Consider the following 20831-nt stretch of genomic DNA (forward strand, 5'->3'; position numbering starts at 1 on the left):
GGGTGAGAGGGAGGAAAATGTCCTGCTGGCAATTCTGTTTATAAATGCTTTTCTTTACACTAAGGTAACAAATTTAAGGAGAAAAGGGAAGAGGAGCAGCTGCCCACACAGAATATTACTTTAAATTTCATTAGTGGAAAATCACTCTATTCAGGCCAGGAGAGGGATGAGGCACAGGAGGAGAGGTGAAGAAAAATAACAAAATATGGAATGAAGCCAAAATCAAGTTATATAGACAGAGTGGCTACAGGAACCAACATGGGAGCTAGGCAGTCCCCACACTGCCAACAGAAAAGAGGAAAACTGAGATCCAGAACAAGTAGAACGTTATTCTCATCAAACTACCAGTGCTTGTATTGGTAAGTATTCAGCTATCTACCAATCAGGTATTCCTAACTGAATACCAAGCTAAGTATTCAGCTATAAATGTGGATTACAGCTAAGTCCCCTACATATGAATCTTCAAGTTTTGAACTTTCAAAGACGCAGATGTGCATTCGCATGTCCAATCACATAAGTAAGTTCACATGTCTGGCGCGTATTGTCCCACGCATGCATCTTCTACACGGGGTTGTACTTTCATGTACTTTACTGAACAGGACTCTATAGGGTACAGTATCTTGATTTCAAGCCCAGGATGTCCAGAAGCAAGCATAAAAGCAGCGGGGATGTAGCTAGTACTGCTAAGAAGCACTGGGACTTGGAGGCCCAGAGAAAGGACAGAGAGAGACAAGAGGAAGAAGTAACTGGAGAACCGAAGAGATTCACGATGCAGGAAACGGCAAGGAGATTTTCTTTGAGGAGGCACCGTTAGTCTTTGAGGCCAGGACCCAACCTACAACAGTACAGGAAGACTGCATCAGCCCTTCAGAATGCAATCCGGTGCTTCCACGTCATCTATGACGAGACAGAAAGAGCTACTACACAGACATCACTGGATTGTTGTTTTCAAGAGGGTAGATAGAATTGAATCCAACAAGGAAACAGAACTTGTGCCATCAACGTAAAGGTATGAGTGAAGTTGCATCTTGGCCTCTGTCTTCTATTGCTGATTATCTTTCGAGTCTTCCATCTCCCATCTCCTCTCCCTCCTCCAGTCAGTAATTCTTGCCTGTTACTTGATGCCAGTATACCAGCTGTACTGTTGTACTGTATTACTGTACTTGTCAAGAATGTTTTCTTTATCTTTCGTGTTTGTTTCTTATGTTTGTGTGAAAAGTATTATAAACCTATTACAGTACAGTACTATATAGCTGATTGCATTATTAATAGTTGGGCACCTAAGCTAACTTTGTTGTACTTAGGAACAAACTGGACTTGTGAATGCACTCTCAGAAGGAACTAGTCCTTATGCAGGGGACTTACTGTACACGAAACCTTTAGCCACAAAATCTGCAAGATATTCAAGTAATTATCTTCATGTTTAACACTTTTTCTGAAAATGGAAAGATTCATACTCTGGTCTAAAAAAAGAGGCTGACCCATAATCAGTATATGAAAACATCGACTGAACTCAACTCCTGTTCTGAAGTACATGACTTGTAAACCTAGTTATGAAAATGTAAATACACTTCATTTTCCATCTAATCCCAGTTACAAGGATTTAAGTTTTATTGATACATGTGTGCCCATAACTTAATGGGATTAGAGTCAAATTAAGGGATAGGGTCGGCTGAGGCTATAATCTATACAGGAATCTCAAGTTGAAAAACATCACCGGGAATAAAATCAGATGGGGGGAATCATATGTGCTAGAAAGGACTCTGGGTGTACAGAGTGGGAAAAAAACTTTGAAAAGAGGCCTCAGGTAGGGATGGGTGTAGTAATGAGTCCAACACACACACGCGCACACACGTATGAGTACGCACACACACTGCATCTTCACATTAGAAAAGTGGTTTCTAAACTGCCATATAAGGAAAGTGGGTCCTCTTAGCTAATACCATGGGGTATGGGTTTTCACAAAAGGCCCTGAGAGGCCCACTGCCACCCGCATGTCTCCTCCTCTTCCCTCCCCTGCAAAGACCCACCTCCCCCAGGATAACGTCACTTCAGTCATGCCTGATTCTTTAAGACCCCATGGATTGTAGTTCACGCCAGGCTCCTCAGTCCATGGGATTCTCCAGGCAACAATACTGGAGTGGGTTGCCATGCCCTCCTCCAGGAGATCTTCCTGACCCAGGGATCCAGCCCACGTCTCTTATGTCTCCTGCATTGGCAGGTGGGATCTTTACCATTAACGCCACCTGGGAAGCCCCCTCCCAGGGTAAAGGCTGAGGAAGTGTCTGAAGAACAGTGGGCATGAGGGGCACAAGACCACAGCCTTCCCAGAACACTAGGGCTTGCTTGTGCCTGAGTCGAGGCAAGGCTGCATTCTAACACTGATTGACACTGCCTTGTGTAGATCTATTTCTCCTTCCTATTTTGTCCTCATTCTCTTGAATCAAAACTCACATTCCCATAGATCTCAATTCCCTTTGAAGCAATCAACAAATGTGATTAAAGTGACTCTTGACAGGGGGGCGAACCAACAAAATCTTACTTAACTCGGGGAGTTGGTGATGGACAGGGAGGCCTGGCGTGCTGCAATTCATGGGGTCGCAAAGAGTCGGACATGACTGAGCAACTGAACTGAACTAAACTGAACTGAACAAGGATTACTGGTTAAAAAGTGGGCTTGGAGACCGAAATGAAGAACTCATGGGTAAAATGTGTATGGAGATCCTCATCCTATCTCTAGAAGAGTGAGAGCTCATTTTAAACATCTTCCTGTTACCCTGCCTTCCCCTCTCCTATATCCCAGGTACCTACCCATAAACCTTCCTTATCAACACTCTCCATTTGTCATTTAATCAATTCTGAGTCAGTTTCCTGCCAGAAGGTGACACAGTCAAGGGCTTAAATGGTTACTTCTGAGAAGACGCTGTGCATCACCACCTTATATGCTTAAATACTCCAAATTCATTGATATACAGTGTAGCAAAAGCCGGGATACCACCACAACCACAGCAGATGCTGCCTGTCATGTGACTCAGTCCCCTGACCTTGTACCCTATACTCAGAGTGATTGGAGAATGAACCTGCTGAAAAGTAACTGAAGTCAACAGGGTCCACGATGAAGGGAGTGAGAGCCGCTTCCTTTCCTAGAGACATCACATACAAAGGAGAGGGAAGAGGAGAAGAAAAAGAAGGAGGAAAGAAAACCAGGTTGAAACTTGGCATTTACTTAAGGAGCCAGCGGAATGTGCATGCAGAGACAGTTTCACCACACAGAGGGAGGCATAGATCAGAAGGCTTCCTTGGCACTATTAAATTTCTTTGGTGGCAGCCTTGGCTGGGAGGGCAAGGCACAAAAGTTGAGCTCAGGGTTCTGAGGGCCAAGAGGGGGTGTCTGCAAACTTGCGGTCCCAGCCAAGGCACAGAAGTCACGTTCAGGGTTCTGAGGGCCAAGAGGTGGTGTCTGCGAACTTACGGGGATTGATCGGCTCAGGAATCTCGCTGAGGAGGAAGACAGGCCGGTGTAGGAGGGCTGCAGGGCAGTGGAGTGCTCCTCGGTGGTCTTAGCGCCGTGGGGGCCCGGCTGACTGCTTGGGGCACTCCCACTGCTGTTGCTACTTCGGCTGTACTGGTTGTTGTTGAGCTCAGGGTAATTTCTGGCAGGCGGCTGGGAGCTGCCATTCAAGAGGTTGGTGAACGGGTTGGCGATGAAACCCATCTTGGAGGGTGATGTGGTCTTTTTGTTCTCTGGATCGTCGGCTGCAGCATTCAAGTTCCCTAGAGAACTGGCTAGCCGGGAGTTTATGGAAAAGCTGAATGAAAAACACAGGTGGGGGCGGGGGGGGGACATAGATAGCCATGTATACTCATGCAGAGTTCATGTTTCTAAAACACATTAATCAGGACATTAGGGGAAGGCGATGCAGACAGTTCGGATCAATGCAAATGGTGACAGAATAGTTCTTGGTGATCTTACAATATGTGGCCTGTAGTTATACGTGGCAACTTCCTCTGTCAAAATCAGTTAAGACTCTAGAGCAGGCTCACTTTGACCAGAGATCCTGAAATAGAATATGTGGGGGTTCTCTTTGCCCTGAGGCAGGAAGTAAATGAATAGGACTGTGTAAGGGGAGAGCACAGAGCAGCCCTAAGTACAAGATGTAACTTCTATTAATATATATTCAATCCTATGACTACATCAAACATTCCTGCCCTGTTTAGTTCTGCCCCTATGCATCAGGGAGCAGACAACAGTATCATACAATATCAGTCTGTGCAACTGAACACCGTTCCTGGGATCATGGTAGGCCTGCTGTGGAAGGGCATGTTGTACAGCATTCCCTCCATGGCCTTGTCCCCACAATTCAAGACAGGAACAGAAGCCTAGGGGGTCACAGAGCCTTTGGTGGTTCCCCGCCCCGCCACCCTCCCGTCCCCTCCTCTGACAAACTTCAGACAAACTGGCAGTCGCTGCTGCCTTCCCTTTCCTCCTGCAGTGCCTCGGGAGAAGAGAGAAAAATTACCTTCTTACACTGGCGCCTGAGGATACAGAGCCTCTGTTTATCCTCTTGGCTGTCACAGAAGGGGACAAAGCCACTTTCGAGGTCTTCAAAGGAGATGCAGATCCTTGTGGGGAAGAACCCAATCTTTGTGGGGGAAAACGGGCAAAGAATCACACAGGAACTGTGTTATCGTAACATTCAGCCATCAACCAGGACAAAGTAAACTAACAAATGTTAAAGAGATCAGGTCAGGTCCTAACAACAGCAGCCGACACTGACGCAGCTCTCACTCTGAGCCGGGCGCTCATCTCAGACCTTACAGGCATTAACTCAGCTCATCCTCACAACAACCCTACAAGGGAGGCGAAGACTGCACTTTGCAAGTCAGCAAAGCCTCTCAGCGAATGAGAAGAGGCAGAGCTGGGATTTAAATGCAGGAACCAAAGTCCCATGGTAACCATGATCCTGCCATCCTTGGTCACTTCCCTCCCTTGGACTGGCGTTCATTCCTCCCGAGTCCTTAGATTCTACTTCTGTATATTTTAAATCTCTCCTCTCCTTTCCAAGACTGGAAAGATTTACTGCAGCTGCCTGGGGTAAGCATCATTATTTCTTATCCTTACTCCTAGTAGCCCCTTTTAATCTTGTTCCTGGAAACTCACATTCTGAATAGCCTCTAGCAAAATCTAAGATATCTAATCATGTCGATTCACTATTTAAACCATTTAATCTTTCCTCAGTGTCCAAAAAGACTAAACTTCTTGGCTTGGCTTATAAAACCCTCTGAAATCTGGTATTTTCCAATTCTCCACACTTTCCCACCATTCCTCTACTCCAGCTACATAAAATGCTCTGAGATACCTGGATGGATGACATCAATACCCCTGTCCAGTTTACATACACTATTTTCCCTGCCCTTACCTCACCCCCACACACACTTTTCCCTTCCACTGCCATCTGACTCACTCCTATTGCTTAGCCTTTCATAATAGGCCAATCAGCTGCTACCTCTTACAGCAAGCCTTCACTGAATTCCCAGGTGGGGTCAGCATGCAGCTTCATCATATATTCTCACAGTAAATCATAGCTTCTTATACCATCTTGAATTATTTGATACTGTCTACTTTCCTCAAAATAAGCTCCCTCAGGAGCAAAGAACTTTCTCTCACTTCAATTCCCAGTGACTAGCACAGTGCCAGACTCAGAGCAGGTGCTCAGTAAATGTTTGCTGAGTGAACACAGAGGGAAAATTGACCCAAGTCTGGACAGTCAAGGCCCAGTCATGGTTTTAATACCAAATCTGTTTTGTCCTGGACAGGTATTTTAATGAAGAGGGACTCTTTTCCCTATCTGCTACAGAAAAGCTGCTTTACTTGTACTCTTCCTTTCATCATCTTCCCTCCAAACAGGAGCGTACAATATGGTTTGCCTCTAAATTAAGGACAGAAGAAGTTGAACAGGGAAGCAGCTCCAGCTTCTGGATAAGTCTGGGTCATATCAGAACTGCTCCAGTAAGCAACCCTAAACCTACAGCTGAATGAGAACAGGGATGAGGAATGTATTAGCTTTTTCCCCATCTGTTCATGACAGTTTTGGTCAAATATCTCTACAACCCTCACCAAGGCCTATGCGCAATCCTGATACCACCGAGACCACCAGGAAGTGTTCGGGGAACATTTTTCCAAAGAAAACCACTAACGTTTCCTCCTCTAATGGAGACTCAGGAAGGAAATAAAACTAGAAAACAAAGGAAGGGAACAGACACATGCAAAAATAGGAGGAAAAAAGAACAGAAATGTCAAAAATTCAAGGCAAAATCTATCACAGGCTTGAAAGGCATGTTGCAGAGCAACTCTGGTTTACTAAGAGACCCCACCATATGCTGGGCACACAGGGTACACTGGCATCACTCCCACAGCCATGCAGCCTTGCGGGCACCTCAGGAAAACAAAACTCTTGCTCATCATGAGCATTAACTATAAAGCCAATTATAATAATCTGGAACAGAAACAAAGGAATTTTAAAAGTGAAAAGCTATGTGCAGCTTATTTCCATGGGCTTAAAGTTGTGAAATGTATCTAAAGGGTCATCATCTAGTAATAGTTCAAGGTCTCTGCCACGGCCATGGCTCTCAGTGGCCTAGGTCACTCCCAATGGCAATGTGTGTGTGCTCAGTCATGTCCGACTGTAGCCCGCAGGCTCCTCTGTCCAGGGGATTTTCCAGGCAAGAATACTGGAGTGGGTTGCCATTTCCTTCTCTCAACCCAGGAATAGAACCCCCATCTCATATATCTCTTAATGTCTCGGCAGGCATATTCTTTACCACTGAGCCACCTGGGGAGCCCCATCTAAAGGGTAGCATTTGCCTATAATCTACTAGAAATTCAACTTGGTTGACAGTACCTGGAAGGCTGGGACACTGCTCTTGGATGCCCTTTCATATCCTCCAACCTACAGAAACCAAAGACAAATGTTCACTCATCACCAGGGTCACACATTTAAGCCAAGACCAAAAGCCACATCCTCTGGAGTCAGACCAGCAAAATTATTAAATGGACAAGAGGGATAGACCTTGCAAATGGATATTAGTATTTATTTACTTTATAAGTCCTAAAGCCAGTGGGAAATCCATTTTAGTCATTTTGTTTCATCTTGAATTTCATTTACAGTAAAATTCTTTTTCATCAGAAGCTGGTACTGCATCTATTCAGAGTGAGGAAAAAAAAAAGTTTGATGATGGGGCCATGATGCTGTTAAGAAAAATTATATTCAGAAAAATGAGAAAATTTATAAGGATGAAAAGAAAGAGATAAACACCATCTTGGAATGAGCCTTCTCAAGTCTAGTGAAGCTTCTCTTGCTTCTTTTGCCATTTTATCAGCCAAGTTATACCACAACTTATCCCTTCCTCCCACTTATGGCTTCTTACAAATCAAATATAAATCTGTTGGAAATTAATTTTAATTAACATAAAGCACTTTCTTAGAGTTTCAAGGAAAAATGGTGAATAACAAAGATTGGTAATATATTTACTGATCTTGAAGAAACTTCCAGTAAGACAGTATATACAGTGAAAAGAATATGGACTTTGAAGAGTGCTGGGTTTGAATACCAGCTAGGGAGCGATTTACCTTCTCTAATCTCAAGCAACCAACACAAATATAGGTAACGGTGCCACCTTCTGTGCTTACTCAGTTAATCTTCATGTCCAAACTAGGTACCTAGCGAAACTCCTGGCCCCATAGCAGTTCGTTGGTAGATCTACATTTCCTTAACCTCTCAGTGGCAGTTGGTGAGTATCACTAAGTACCAGATTTTCTATTCCATCTTCCCATCTTACTATATAAAACAATTACCTCAACTTCAAGCTATATACGAACCTTCATATTTCAGGGCAGGAAACCAGTACTCAAAGCATAGATAATGATCTGACCAGACCCAATCTGACTTAAGTGTTATAATCCCTCCAGATAATACATAAAACTAAATTCTCTGTGAGTAGTCTGCTCGACATTTATCATAGCAAAACAGCCTTCTTGCTATGCATTTCTCTCACTTAAAAGTCAAAGGAAAATAACCATTTCCCATGATACTCATTTGTGGACTTGCCACCTCTTACATTACAATAAAGAATCTTGATATTTAGAGATATTGAACCTACATTAATTCTGAAGCTTTATTTCTTCCACTTAGTCTGAATTAGCAGAAGATTTCAAAGGCTGTGGTCTGAAGTTAAGTCCCACCAACTGATTCTGATGAGTAATTTCAGATCTCCAAACTAAGATTGTTTGTAACTTAACAGACAGGAATTGCTTATTCAATTCCCAGAAATAGGAAGTCGGGCTAACGAGTGAGGGTATACCAAAAGCTCGGCATACAATACTTTCCTGCACACTCTAGATTAAATACAAATGCTTGGCACACCTCTGAGGATTCGGCACAGAAGAAGAAGCCCATTCACAGGAAAAGAGTGGCATTCCTAACAGAATTTTGAACAGAGTCCCAGAGACAACCAACCACAGCGTGGCAATTTTAGGGGGAATTCCAGAAATTAAGATGCAGCAGCTGCTTTCGATAAGCTTCTAAAATGTATCTACTCCCCACAACATTAATAAATAACACAAAATAGTAATAAACCAAAAAATGAGAGGTAAACATGGTACTTATAGAATGATAACCAAAAGAGATTAAATATTCTACCCACACATGGAGGTAAAATATAAACTTAAAAGTTTAAAATAGATCTACCTAAATGCACAGGATGGTGAGGTGCGGGGCTGTCTCTGACTTTTTAAGGCACGTAGTTTGTCTCCCTGGGTTATATTATTTTTCATTTCCACATCTTCATCCTCTTCTAAATTATTCTGAAAAAAAAATTCATGTTCCACAGAAAGGTCATTACAAATAATTCTACTTTATACAGAATTCTTAATCGCTTATAGATTATCTCTGTATATGGAATATATTTTACATAGATTATCTAAAAAGAATAAAAGCACTACAAATTCAGCAATGGTCACATAGATACTAAAGAACATTGTATTAATTACCAATTAAATATACTAGTCAAATTCCAAATCAAAGAAGCATGATTATGGCTGCGGTAAATTTAGAAGGAGCTTTGTTGCAATGGACCACAACGACGGAGACTTTCTTGCAGACAAAATCACACTTCGGAATACAGCTTAGATATAAGCTGGCTCAAAAGACACAGTACAAATATTTTCCAGAAGTTATCAGAATCCATCACTGCAAATTCCATAATTTGTTTATATAAGTGACAGATAGAACAACTTAGGATATCTATACAGTAACTTACTAACATCATTTAACACTAGTAAAAGCACTCAAGATTCTTCCAAAAGGAGTTAAACCTTACTAGCCTGGGAAAGTGTATTGCCTGATGAAATAAGTCTTACAGTTGGAAATAAATATATAAGTACCACACTAGTTCTTTTTGCATGCCAGCTCACATTTAATTCTCATAACCCAGGGAGTGGGGATAGGGAGGGCACTGATACTCTTAATTTCAAGATGAGAAAAGGAGGTGCTAGTGGAATGTAAGAATATTACCTAAGCTCCCCTAAACTCTTCATGACAGAGCTATGATTTTAAAATCAGGTTTTCTGTCCTCAGATACAATGTTCTTTCTAAAATACATGCCACTGCACACTAACTTTGCACCATAACAACTGTATTTTGTCTTTTCCTTACCTGAAAAAAAATCAAAAGGTTTGCATTTGCTAAGATCATTTCTAGCCATAAGTCTCCTTTCCTCTTTAAAGCTAGAATTCTTATTTGATGAAAGATGTACAAAAATACACTTCCCTCTGTCACATTCTAGTCATTTTTGATGGCCATTCCTGAATCAAAACACTTTTTGTTCCCTGCCGCCTATGTTGGGGTCCATGGATGCATCTGGAGCTTAGTAGGCATGTCTTGGGTAAAAAGATTACACCTCATTACTACAGCTCTGATCTTAGAAAAAAAGACAAAGGAAATACACAGCCAAAAAAAAAAAGAAAGAAATACAGAGCCAGTAGGGAAGAAAAAGAAATGAAGATGAAAGCTTCCCAGAGGAAGCAATTCCTTAGCCGAGTCTTAAAGAGGGAGTACTTGTGAAGCAAGCCAAACCAAGCCAACAGGAAGGGCCATCCTGGCAAAGAACATTAGTTCAACAGTCACGGGATCATGGAACCTCAAAGTCAGGGGGTTCTCTTAGAGTCACCGAGAAATGTCTACCTATAAAGTCCCAAGAAATCAATTATACTATTCATCTTTGTCCATTCAGTCCCTGTGGGAGTAAATCCACTTTCACCCAAGGAAGCCTGCAGGAACAGAGATCAGGCATGCCTGCAGGCTAGACTTCCAAGCAGGACGGCACATCTCAGAAGTTGAGCTTAGCTTCACCTAGCACCCAACATGCTGCGTTGGTAAGAGTTACTTGCTCCTGATGGAAGGACAGCACAGCCAAGAGTCTCCAGAATATGAGGAGAACCAAGAAGAATATGAAAGTGAAAGTTGCTTGGTCATCTCCAACTCTTTGCAAACCCATGGACTACACAGTCCATGGAATTCTTCAGGCCAGACTACTGGAGTGGGTAGCCTTTCCCTTCTCCAGGGGATCTTCCCAACCAAGGGATCAAACCCAGGTCTCCCACATTATAAGCCTCCATAAGATAGGCAAGGAAAGCTTCTGGAAGGCCGGACAGGATTTTCACCCCAATCAGTTTCACAGTCTAATGAGTGTCTTTGTGGGCAAGCCAGGAATGCTCGTTTGTTCATTCAACAAGGAAGATCTTTGTGTTCCCAGCTCTGAAGTGCCTTCAAAAGTCTAAGGAAAGTGATCCTCAACTTGAGACTGCAATATTCAACCTATCTGTCAAGTGTAAAGGTAGAACAAAGGTACAAAAATTTACCTCTTACACACTCTTTCTGGGAAAATTATTATAGGATGTGCTTCAGGGAAAAAAAGAAGACAATGTGAGATCCAGGAAAATCAGGGACCCAACTGAAGAGTGTGAAGAAAAGGTCTTGGGTCAGAACTCTATGTCTGCACTAGAGAACAGTTAGTCCAGGTTGGAAGGTATAAGCGTCCTCAGGAAAAGAATGGACTTGGTAAGATTTTTTTGCTGTGTTGAGATTTTGAAAATTTTTAAATTGCTTGGCACAATTTGTGGTGGGGGGAGGGGGTACAGAGAGTAACATTCTGTTTTCCCAAATATATAGAAAACCATGCAAATAAAAACGGCAAATAACTCTAGGGAAAAAAGAGAGCTTCAACAAAGGAAACAGTCATAGTGGGCTATTAAGCTCAACAGTGAGCAATATTTACATAGTAATAATGTATACATTATTTAGGTTTAACCAAAATTATAACTATATTGGGAAGCTGGAGGAGTAAAGGTAATTGCAAGGTAGAAGAATTATTCTTGTCCACCATAACCAGGAGACAATAGGAAAATGCCCATAATTGATAAATTTTAAAAAATAGTGTTATTGTAAGATACTTAGAAATATGACAGGGAAAATATTAGTATAATTTGCTTAAAGGTTTTCCCCTTTTGAGAGTGGGTCTGGGAATACAGCAAGGTGGGATAGGGAACTGATTTTCTTTTTTATCAGAATTCAATACTTTTGAAATTTCAAAAACTGTTGTCATGATTTTTAAAAATAAAAATTAATTTTAAAACATACAGTTAAAGTAACTATTTTTATATTATAGTTATGTGTGTTTATCTCTCCTGCTGCTGCTGCTAGGTCACTTCAACCTGTGCGACCCCATAGACGGCAGCCCACCAGGCTTCCCGTCCCTGGGATTTCCAAGCAAGAACACTGGAATGGGTTGCCATTTCCTTCTCCAATGCATGAAGGTGAAAAGTGAAGTGAAGTCACTCAGTTGTGCCTGACTCTTAGTGACCCCATGGACTGCAGCCTACCAGGCACCTCCATCCATGGGATTTTCCAGGCAAGAGTACTGGAGTGGCGTGCCATTGCCTTCTCTGGTTTATCTCTCCTACTTTATTATAAATCTTAAAGGTGAACATTTTTTTAATTATAATACATTTTAAACACATAGAAAACAAGTAAATGATGTAACAGCCAGTCATGTACCTTACTACCCAGAATTAACATATTTTTTTCTTAAGTTCCTTAAGGAGTTTACTTCAGTACACTAGCTCTCAAAGAAAAAGAAAACATTATATATTAAGTCCCAGCTCTCAACCTCTGGAGAAGGAAACCATGACTTTTCCAAAGAAAAAAAATATATTTTACCACATAGTACTTGTTTGTCATAGGCAACAAAAAACTACAGAAAATATTATCTCAAAAAAAATATTAAAGCCACCTACATACTTATCTTCAAAGTAAAACACACTAGCATTCTGTCATATAGTCTTCCAGACTTTTCCCCGTGGCACACATACCCTACCAACACATTTCTTCCTCACAAAAGGAGGCTGAATTAAACATGCTTCTTTGTAACTTACTTTTTCACTTAAATGTACTGTGGAAGTGTTTCAGGGCAAATTTTTAAGATCCTCTACATTATCATTTTTATGGTTCTATAAAATTCCACTGTCTAGATATATCAGATTTTATATATTTTGCCCTCGGCCAGGCTGTTTTCTGTCTTTCATCATTATAAACAGTTCCAACAAACATCCTTCTATACAAGCACATGGTTTTTGAACCCATCCTATTATTGCTGCCTTAAGATAAATGGATAGAAGTGGAATTGCTAGATTAAAGTCTCCTGCTGTATATTATCAAACCACTCTCCAAAAAGACTAGACCATTTTAAATTCCAACTAGCAATGTTTAAGAGCTTTTTAATCCCCAGAACCCTTGCTAATACAGCATACATTTCTTTAATCTCACATAACCTGATGGGCATAAATAGCATCTGTGTTTTCTTTATTCCTAAGGAAGTAGAACATTTTTTTTATATTTACCAACCATAAGGCCTCCCATTTTATTTGTGTACATGGAGTTCTCAGGTTGATTTTTGAGAGTTCTTTACATTAAAAAAAAACCAAAATCCTCATTTGAATGTGACACAATTATTTCCTCTTAGTTGATTACTATGAGGTTAGTAAATTAGAGAGATCAAGACTGGTGGGAAGGAACAGCAGTCGTCTGATGAGAGATGACAGATTGGACCAGGCAAGGAGAACTGCTTGGAAATCAGGACCTGGGGAAGGAAGAGGGAGGGAAAAAGAACTGGACACACAGTAGAGGTCTGGAAAAATCTGCTAAAATCTAAATCATGGAGTTTTTATTATTATTATTATTTTTTTGGTCTCAATCACCCCTTATTTTATTTCTGTGGCTACTGTAAGAAGTTTTAGCCATTTTTAGGATGAAGAATATAAAACATATGAGCTACAAAATTCTTAGTAAATGATTAACAGCCTTCAAACTCTTGACAAAAATAGTTATACACAATGTTATTCAAAACACATTTAAATTAAATTACAAAATTAATTTAAACAAAAAGCCCCACACACCTATGGTCAGTTAATCTTTGACAAAGGAGCCAAGAACATACAATGGGAAAAAGACAGTTTCTTCAGTAAAGGGTGCTAGGAAAGTTGGACAGTTGAATGTAAATCAATGAACATACCCTCTCATCACACACAAAATAAACTCAAAAATAACTTAAAGACTTAAACGCAAGACACCATAAAACTCCTAGAAAAGGTCATAGGCAAAATATTCTCAGACATAAATCATACCTATGTTTTCTTAAATGTCTCCCAAGGCAATAGAAATAATAACAAAAAAAAAACCAAATGGGGCCTAATCAAACTTACAAGACTTGCACAGCAAAGAAAACCATAAACAAAAAGACAACCTACAGGATGGGAGAAAATATCTGCAAAAAATGCAACTGACAAGGGTTTAATCTCCAAAAAACACAAAATATCAAACAACCTGATTGAAAAATGAGCAGAAGATCTAAATGGACATTTCTCCGAAGAAGAAATACAGATGGCCAACAGGCACATGAAAAGATGCTCAACAACGCTAATTAGAGAAATGCAAATCAAAACTACAATGAGATGCACCTCACACCGTCAAAAAGTCTACAAATAACAAATGCTGGACAGTGTGTGGAGAAAAAGGAACCCTCCTACACTGCTGGTATGAATGTAAGTTGGTGCAGCCACTGTGAAAAACAGTATAGAGGTTTCCTCAGAAAACTAAAAATAGAATTACCATATGATCCAGGAATCCCACTCCTGGGTGTATATTGACAAAACTTTAATTCAAAAAGATACATACACCTTTATGTTCACAGCAGCACTACTGACAATAGCCAAGACATGGAAACAACCTACATGTCCATCAACAGATGAATGGATAAATATATAATAGAATACTGCTGCTGCTGCTGCTAAGTCGCTTCAGTTGTGTCTGACTCTGTGTGACCCCATAGACGGCAGCCCACCAGGCTCCCCCGTCCCTGGGATTCTCCAGGCAAGAACACTGGAGTGGGTTGCCATTTCCTTCTCCAATGCATGAAAGTGAAAAGTCAAAGTGAAGTCGCTCAGTCGTGTCTGACCCTCAGCGACCCCATGGACTGAGCCTACCAGGCTCCTCCATCCATGGGATTTTCCAGGCAAGAGTATTGGAGTGGGGTGCCATTGCCTTCTCCAAATAGAATACTACTCAGTCATAAAAGAGAACAAAATAATGTCAACATTATTTTGGATAATGTATGCAACTAGAAATTATCACACTAAGTGAAGTAAGTCAGAAAGACAAACACCATATGATATCACTTATATGTAGAATCTAAAATATGACACAAATGAAACCATCTACAAAACAGAATCAGAATCATGGACATAAAGAAGAGACTGGTGATCGCCAAGGGGAAGGGGTTGGGATAGAGTGTGAGGGATGGAGTGGGAGGCTGGGGTTAACAGATGCAAATTATTATATATAGAATGGACAAATGACAAGGTCCTACTGGTAGAGCACAGAGAAGTATATTCAATATCTTATTGCAAACCATAATAGAAAATAATGTAAAAAATGAATGTATGCATATGTATAATTTTGCTATATAGCAGAAATTAACAGAACATTGTAAATGAACTATACTTGTTTTCAAAATATTTTTGAAAAGAAACAAAAAGCTAATATAGAAAGGGATTTGAGCTTCCTGGAACCCTGAAAAAGACATGCAGGTGGGCATATAACCAAAGCCTGTATTTCTTAGGGCACCTATAACATAAATTATGGGGCTTTCCAGGTGGTACAGTGGTGAAGAATCTGCCTGCCAATGCAGGAGATACAACAGATGAGGGTTTGATCCCTGGGTCATGATGATATACTGGAGAAGAAAATGGCAACCCACTCCAGTATTCCTGCCTGGAAAATTCCATAGACAGAGGAGGCTGGTGGGCTACAGTCCATGGAATTGCTAAGAGTAGGATACAGCTGAGCACAAGTGCAACATATACTGGGTCATAAGCACCTGTGTGGGGGAAAATGTATTAGAAAATATAGCTCCATTTGCCATGAGGCATAAGTCAATCCCAAGAACTGACAGACCTGGGGGATTCTGAGGCTGTTTTCTGATCAGGTACTATTAGACCTCATTCTTTATACCAAATTCATTCCTCATGATGACTAATGATGAACAAAGCCACAAACAACAAAGGTTAACCCAGCCCTCCCTGTGCTCTTGGGCTTCAGCCCCTCTCTCCAGAGTCTCAGTGCAACCCCCACTCCCTGCTCTCAGCTGCTCTAGGAGCAGCAGATCCCCTGAAACAAAGCCACATGGTTGCTGGTGATGGTGAAGAAGCCTAGCCCAGGGAAGACCTTATGTTTTGGCTCCCCCAAGGAAAGAGGTCTGCTCTTAGGCTCCCTGTTGCACTCCTGAAGGTCTGAGCCTCAGCAGCTTTTCATTTGGATACCAGCCTGCCTTACATAAAGACAGGAAAATGAGAGTCAACTAAAACACATAAAGAAAGAGCATTTTAAAAGATATTCTTGGGTGGCAGCAGGCAGTGGGAGTGGCAGCCATGCCATGTGGCTGCTGGGGCCGCTGTGCCTGCTGCTGAGCAGCACCACAGAGATCAAGCCCTGAGCCTTTGGAGTGGGAGCGCTGACTCCAAGACCCCTGACTACCAGAGAACTAACCCTAGGGAGTATCAAATAGTGAGAACTCACACAAAGGAAACCACTTGAATACAAGACCCGGCATCACCCAACCACCAGTAGCACCCTGTGCAGGACGCCATCGAAACAACAGACAAAACAGAAATACATCACCAGACAGGACTACCACATCATTCAGCCTTGCCCATCAGAGGAAAAACAAACAAACAAGCAAAAACTCAGCACAAATCTCACCCTATATGAAGCTTACACAAACCACCAGACCAACCTTAGGAGGGCAGAAACCAAACGGAAGAAAGAATTCAACCTTCTTCAAGGAAAGAATTCAACTTTCCTTGAAGCCTGGGAAAAAGAGACATCAAACACAATAAGTTAAAAAAATAAAAATAAAAAGGCAGAGAAATACTGCACAAATGAAGGAATAAACTAGGAACACAGAAGTCCAAATAAATGAAGAGGAAACAGGCAAACTAACTGAAAAAGAATTCAGAATAATGATAGTAAAGGTGATCAAAACCTTTTGAAAACAAAATGGAGAAAATGCAAGAATCAATTAACAAAGACCTAGAAGAATTAAAGAATAAACATAGAGAGACAAATAACACAATTACTGAAATTAAAAATACTCTAGAAGGAATCAATAGCAGAATATCTGAAGCAGAAGAACGAATCAGTGAGCTGGAAGATAAAATGGTGAAACTAACTTCTGAAGAGCAGAATAAAGGACAAAGAATGAAAAGAGCTGAGGACAGTCTCAGAGACCTGACCATATCAAACGCACCAACATTTGAATATAGGGGTCCCAGAAGAAGAGAAAAAGAAAGGGTATGAAAAATTTTTTGAAGAGATTATAGTTTAAAATTTCCCCAACATGAAAACGGAAATAGTCAATCAAGTCCAAGAGGCACAGAGTCCCATACAGGAAACCCCAGGAGAAACACGCCAAGACACATACTAATCAAACTAACAAAGACTAAACACAAAGAAAGAATATTAAAAGCAGCAAGGGAGAAGCAACAAGTAACATACAAGGGAAACCTCATATATTTAACAGCTGATCTTTCACCAGAAACTCTGAAGGCCAGAAGGGAATGGCAGGATATATTTAAAGTACTGAAAGGGAAAAAACTACAACCAAGATTACTGTGCCTGGCAAGGATATCATTCAGAATTGATGGAGAAATAAAAAGCTTTTCAGACAAGCAAAAGTACCATCAAACCAGTTTTACAACAAATATTAAAGGGATTTATATAGTCAAGAAATACAAGAGAAGAACAAAGATCTACAAAATCAACCCCAAACAATTAAAAAAATGGAAGAGGAACATATATATCAATAATTACTTTAAATGTAAATGGGTTAAATGCTCTAATCAAAAGACACAGACTGGCTGAATGGATACAAAAACAAGACCCATGTATATGCTGTCTTCAAGAAACCAACTTCAGACCTCAAGATACATATAGACTGAAAGTGAGAGGATGGAAAAATATATTCCATGCAAATGGGAAGCAAAAAAGCTGGAATAGCAATCTTCATATCAGACAAAATAGACCTTAAAATAAAGAAGATTACAAGAGATAAGGAAGGACTCTACATAATGATCAAGGGATCAATCAATGCAAGAGGAAGACATAACAATCTAAGTAAATATCTAAGCACCCAACATAGGAGCACCTCAATACATAAGACAAACACTAACAGACATAAAAGGAGAAATTGACAGTAACACATTAATAGTAGGAGACTTTAACACCCCACTCACACCAATGGACAGATCATCAAAACAGAAAATTAATAAGGAAACACAAATCTTAAGTGATACATTAGATGAGATGGATCTCATTGATATCTTCAGGACATTTCATCTAAATGCAGAAGAATACACCTTTTTCTTAAGCGTACATGGAACATTCTCCAGGATAGACCACATCTTGGGTCACAAATCAAACCTCAGTAAATGTAAGAAAACTGAAATCGTATCAAGCATCTTCTCCAACCACAATGCTATGAGACTAGATATCAATTACAAGAAGAAAAGTGTAAGGAACACAAACACGTGGAGACTAACAACACGCTTCTAAATAACCAACAGGTTAGTGAAGAAATCAAAAGGGCACTCAAAAAAATGTCTAGAAACAAATGACAATGAAAACATGACAACTCAAAACCTATGGGATGCAGCAAAAGCAGTTCTAAGAGGGAGGTTTATAGCAATACAATCCTACCTCAAGAAACAAGAAAAACATCAAATAGACAACCTAACTTTACACCTAAAACAACCAGAAAAAGAACAAAAAACACCCCTCAAATTAGTAGAAGGAAAGAAATCAAAAAGATACAAGCAGAAATAAATGAAAAAGAAATGAAAGAAACAACAGTCAAGATTAACAAAACTAAAAGCTGGTTCTTTGAGAAGATAAACAAAATTGACAAACCTTTAGCCAGACTCATCAAGAAAAAAAGAGAGAAGAATCAAATCAACAAAATTAGAAATGAAAAAGGAGAGGTTATAACAGACAATGCGGAAATACAAAGGATTATAAGAGACTATTATGAACAACTAATAACGGAGAAGGCAATGGCACCCCATTCCAGTACTCTTGCCTGGAAAATCCCATGGATGGGGGAGCCTGGCAGGCTGCAGTCCATGGGGTCGCTGAGGGTCGGACATGACTGAGCGACTTCGCTTTCACTTTTCATTTTCATGCATTGGAGAAGGAAATGGCAGCCCACTCCAGTGTTCTTGTCTGGAGAATCCCAGGGACGGGGAAGCCTGGTGGGCTGCCGTCTATGGGGTCACACAGAGTCTGACACGACTGAAGTGACTTAGCAATATGGTAATAAAATAGATAACCTGGAAGAAATGGACAGATTCTTAGAAAAGTTCAATCTTCCAAGACTGAACCAGGAAGAAATAGAAATTATGAACAACCCAATTACAAGCACTGAAATTGAAGCTGTGATTAAAAAAATATCTCCCAAAAAACAAAAGCCCAGGACCAGGTGGCTTCACAGGAGAATTCTATTAAACATTTAGAGACGAGCTAATGCCTATCCTTCTAAAACTCTTTCAAAAAATTGCAGAGGAAGGAACACTTCCAAACTCATTCTATGAGGCCACCATCACCCTGATACCAAAACCAGACAAAGACAACACACAGAAAGAAAACTACACACTAATATCACTGATGAATATAGATGCAACGATCATAAACAAAATTTTAGCACAGAATTCAGCAACACATCAAAAAGCTCATACACGATGATCAAGTTGGGTTTATTCCAGGGATGCAAGGATTCTTCAATATATGCAAATCAATCAATGTGATACACCATATTAACAAATTGGAAGATAAAAACCATATGATAATTTCAATAGAAAAGCTTTGACAAAATTCAGCACCTATTTATGATTAAAACTCTTCGAAAAATGGGCATAGAAGGAACCTACCTCAACATAGTAAAGGCCATATATGATAAGCATACAGCAAACATTATTCTCAGTGGTGAAAAACAGAAAGCATTCCCCTGAGAGCAGGAACAAGACAAGGGGGTCCATTTTTGCCATTATTATTCAACATAGTTCTGGAAGTCCTAGCTACAGCAATCAGAGAAGAAAAGAAATAAAAGGAATCCAGTTCAGAAAAGAAGTAAAACTCTCACTGCTTGCAGATGACATGATACTGTACATAGAAAACCCTAAAGATAGTAACAGAAAATTACTAGAGCTAATCAGTGAATTTAGCAAAGTTGCAGGATACAAAATCAATACACAGAAATCACTTGCATTTCTATATACTAACAATGAAAAATCAGAAGGAGAAATTAAGGAACCAATCCCATTCACCACTGAAACAAAAAGAATTAAATATATAGGAATAAACTTACCTAGAGACAAAAGAACTGTACACAGAAAATTGTAAGACACTAATGAAAGAAATAGATGACATAAACAGATGGAGAGATATTCCATGTTCCTGGGTAGGAAGAATCAATATTGTGAAAATGACTATACTACCAAACACAATCTACAGATTCAATGTGATCCCTATCAAATTACCAATGGCACTTTTCACAGAACTAGAACAAAAAATTTCACAATTCATATGGAAACACAAAAGACCCCAAATAGCCAAAGCAGTCTTGACAAAGAAGAATGGAGCTTGATGAATCACCTTCTTGACTTTAGATTATACTACAAAGCTACAGTCATCAAGACAGTATGGTACTGGCCCCAAAACAGAAATGTAGACCAATGGAACAAGATAGAAAGCCTAGAGATAAACCCATGCACCTCTGGGTACCCTATTTTTGACAAAAGAGGCAAGAATATGCAATGGGGCAAAGATAGCCTCTTTAATAAATGGTGATGGGAAAACTGGACAGCTCCATGTAAAAGAATGAAATTAGAATACTTCCTAACACCATGCACAAAGATAAAGTGGATTAAAGACCTAAATGTAAGAACAGAAACTACAAAACTCTTAGAGGAAAACACAGGCAGAACACTTGATGACATAATCAAAGCAAGATCCTCTATGACCCTCCTCCTAGAGTAATGGAAATAAAAACAAATGTAAACAAGTGGGACCTGATTAAACTTAAAAGCTTTTGCATAGCAAAGGAAACTATAAGCAAGGTGAGAAGACAATCCTCGGAATGGGAGAAAATAATAGCAAATGAAACAACTG

The 20831-nt window shown here is 40.2% G+C and overlaps 1 protein-coding gene across 8 annotated transcripts in view; it reads right to left on the bottom strand.

The window, feature by feature from the left end:
- Positions 1-20831, bottom strand: part of CDC14A (cell division cycle 14A) — a 190951-nt gene that overhangs the window by 14228 nt on the left and 155892 nt on the right. For 4 of the 8 annotated variants that reach the window (XM_027536391.1, XM_027536393.1, XM_027536392.1 and 1 more), the window contains 4 exons: positions 8748-8863; positions 6903-6950; positions 4521-4643; positions 3473-3809 (listed from right to left, as the gene is read on the bottom strand). In XM_027536391.1, the coding sequence (XP_027392192.1) occupies positions 3473-3809; positions 4521-4643; positions 6903-6950; positions 8748-8863 (624 nt within the window). Of the gene's footprint in view, positions 1-2195; positions 3399-3464; positions 3810-4520; positions 4644-6902; positions 6951-8747; positions 8864-20831 lie in introns of those variants that run through there. The other 4 variants (XM_027536394.1, XM_027536397.1, XM_027536398.1 and 1 more) reach the window with 3 other exon arrangements.

Source organism: Bos indicus x Bos taurus, chromosome 3, assembly GCF_003369695.1.
Source record: "Bos indicus x Bos taurus breed Angus x Brahman F1 hybrid chromosome 3, Bos_hybrid_MaternalHap_v2.0, whole genome shotgun sequence".
Lineage (NCBI taxonomy): Eukaryota > Metazoa > Chordata > Mammalia > Artiodactyla > Bovidae > Bos > Bos indicus x Bos taurus.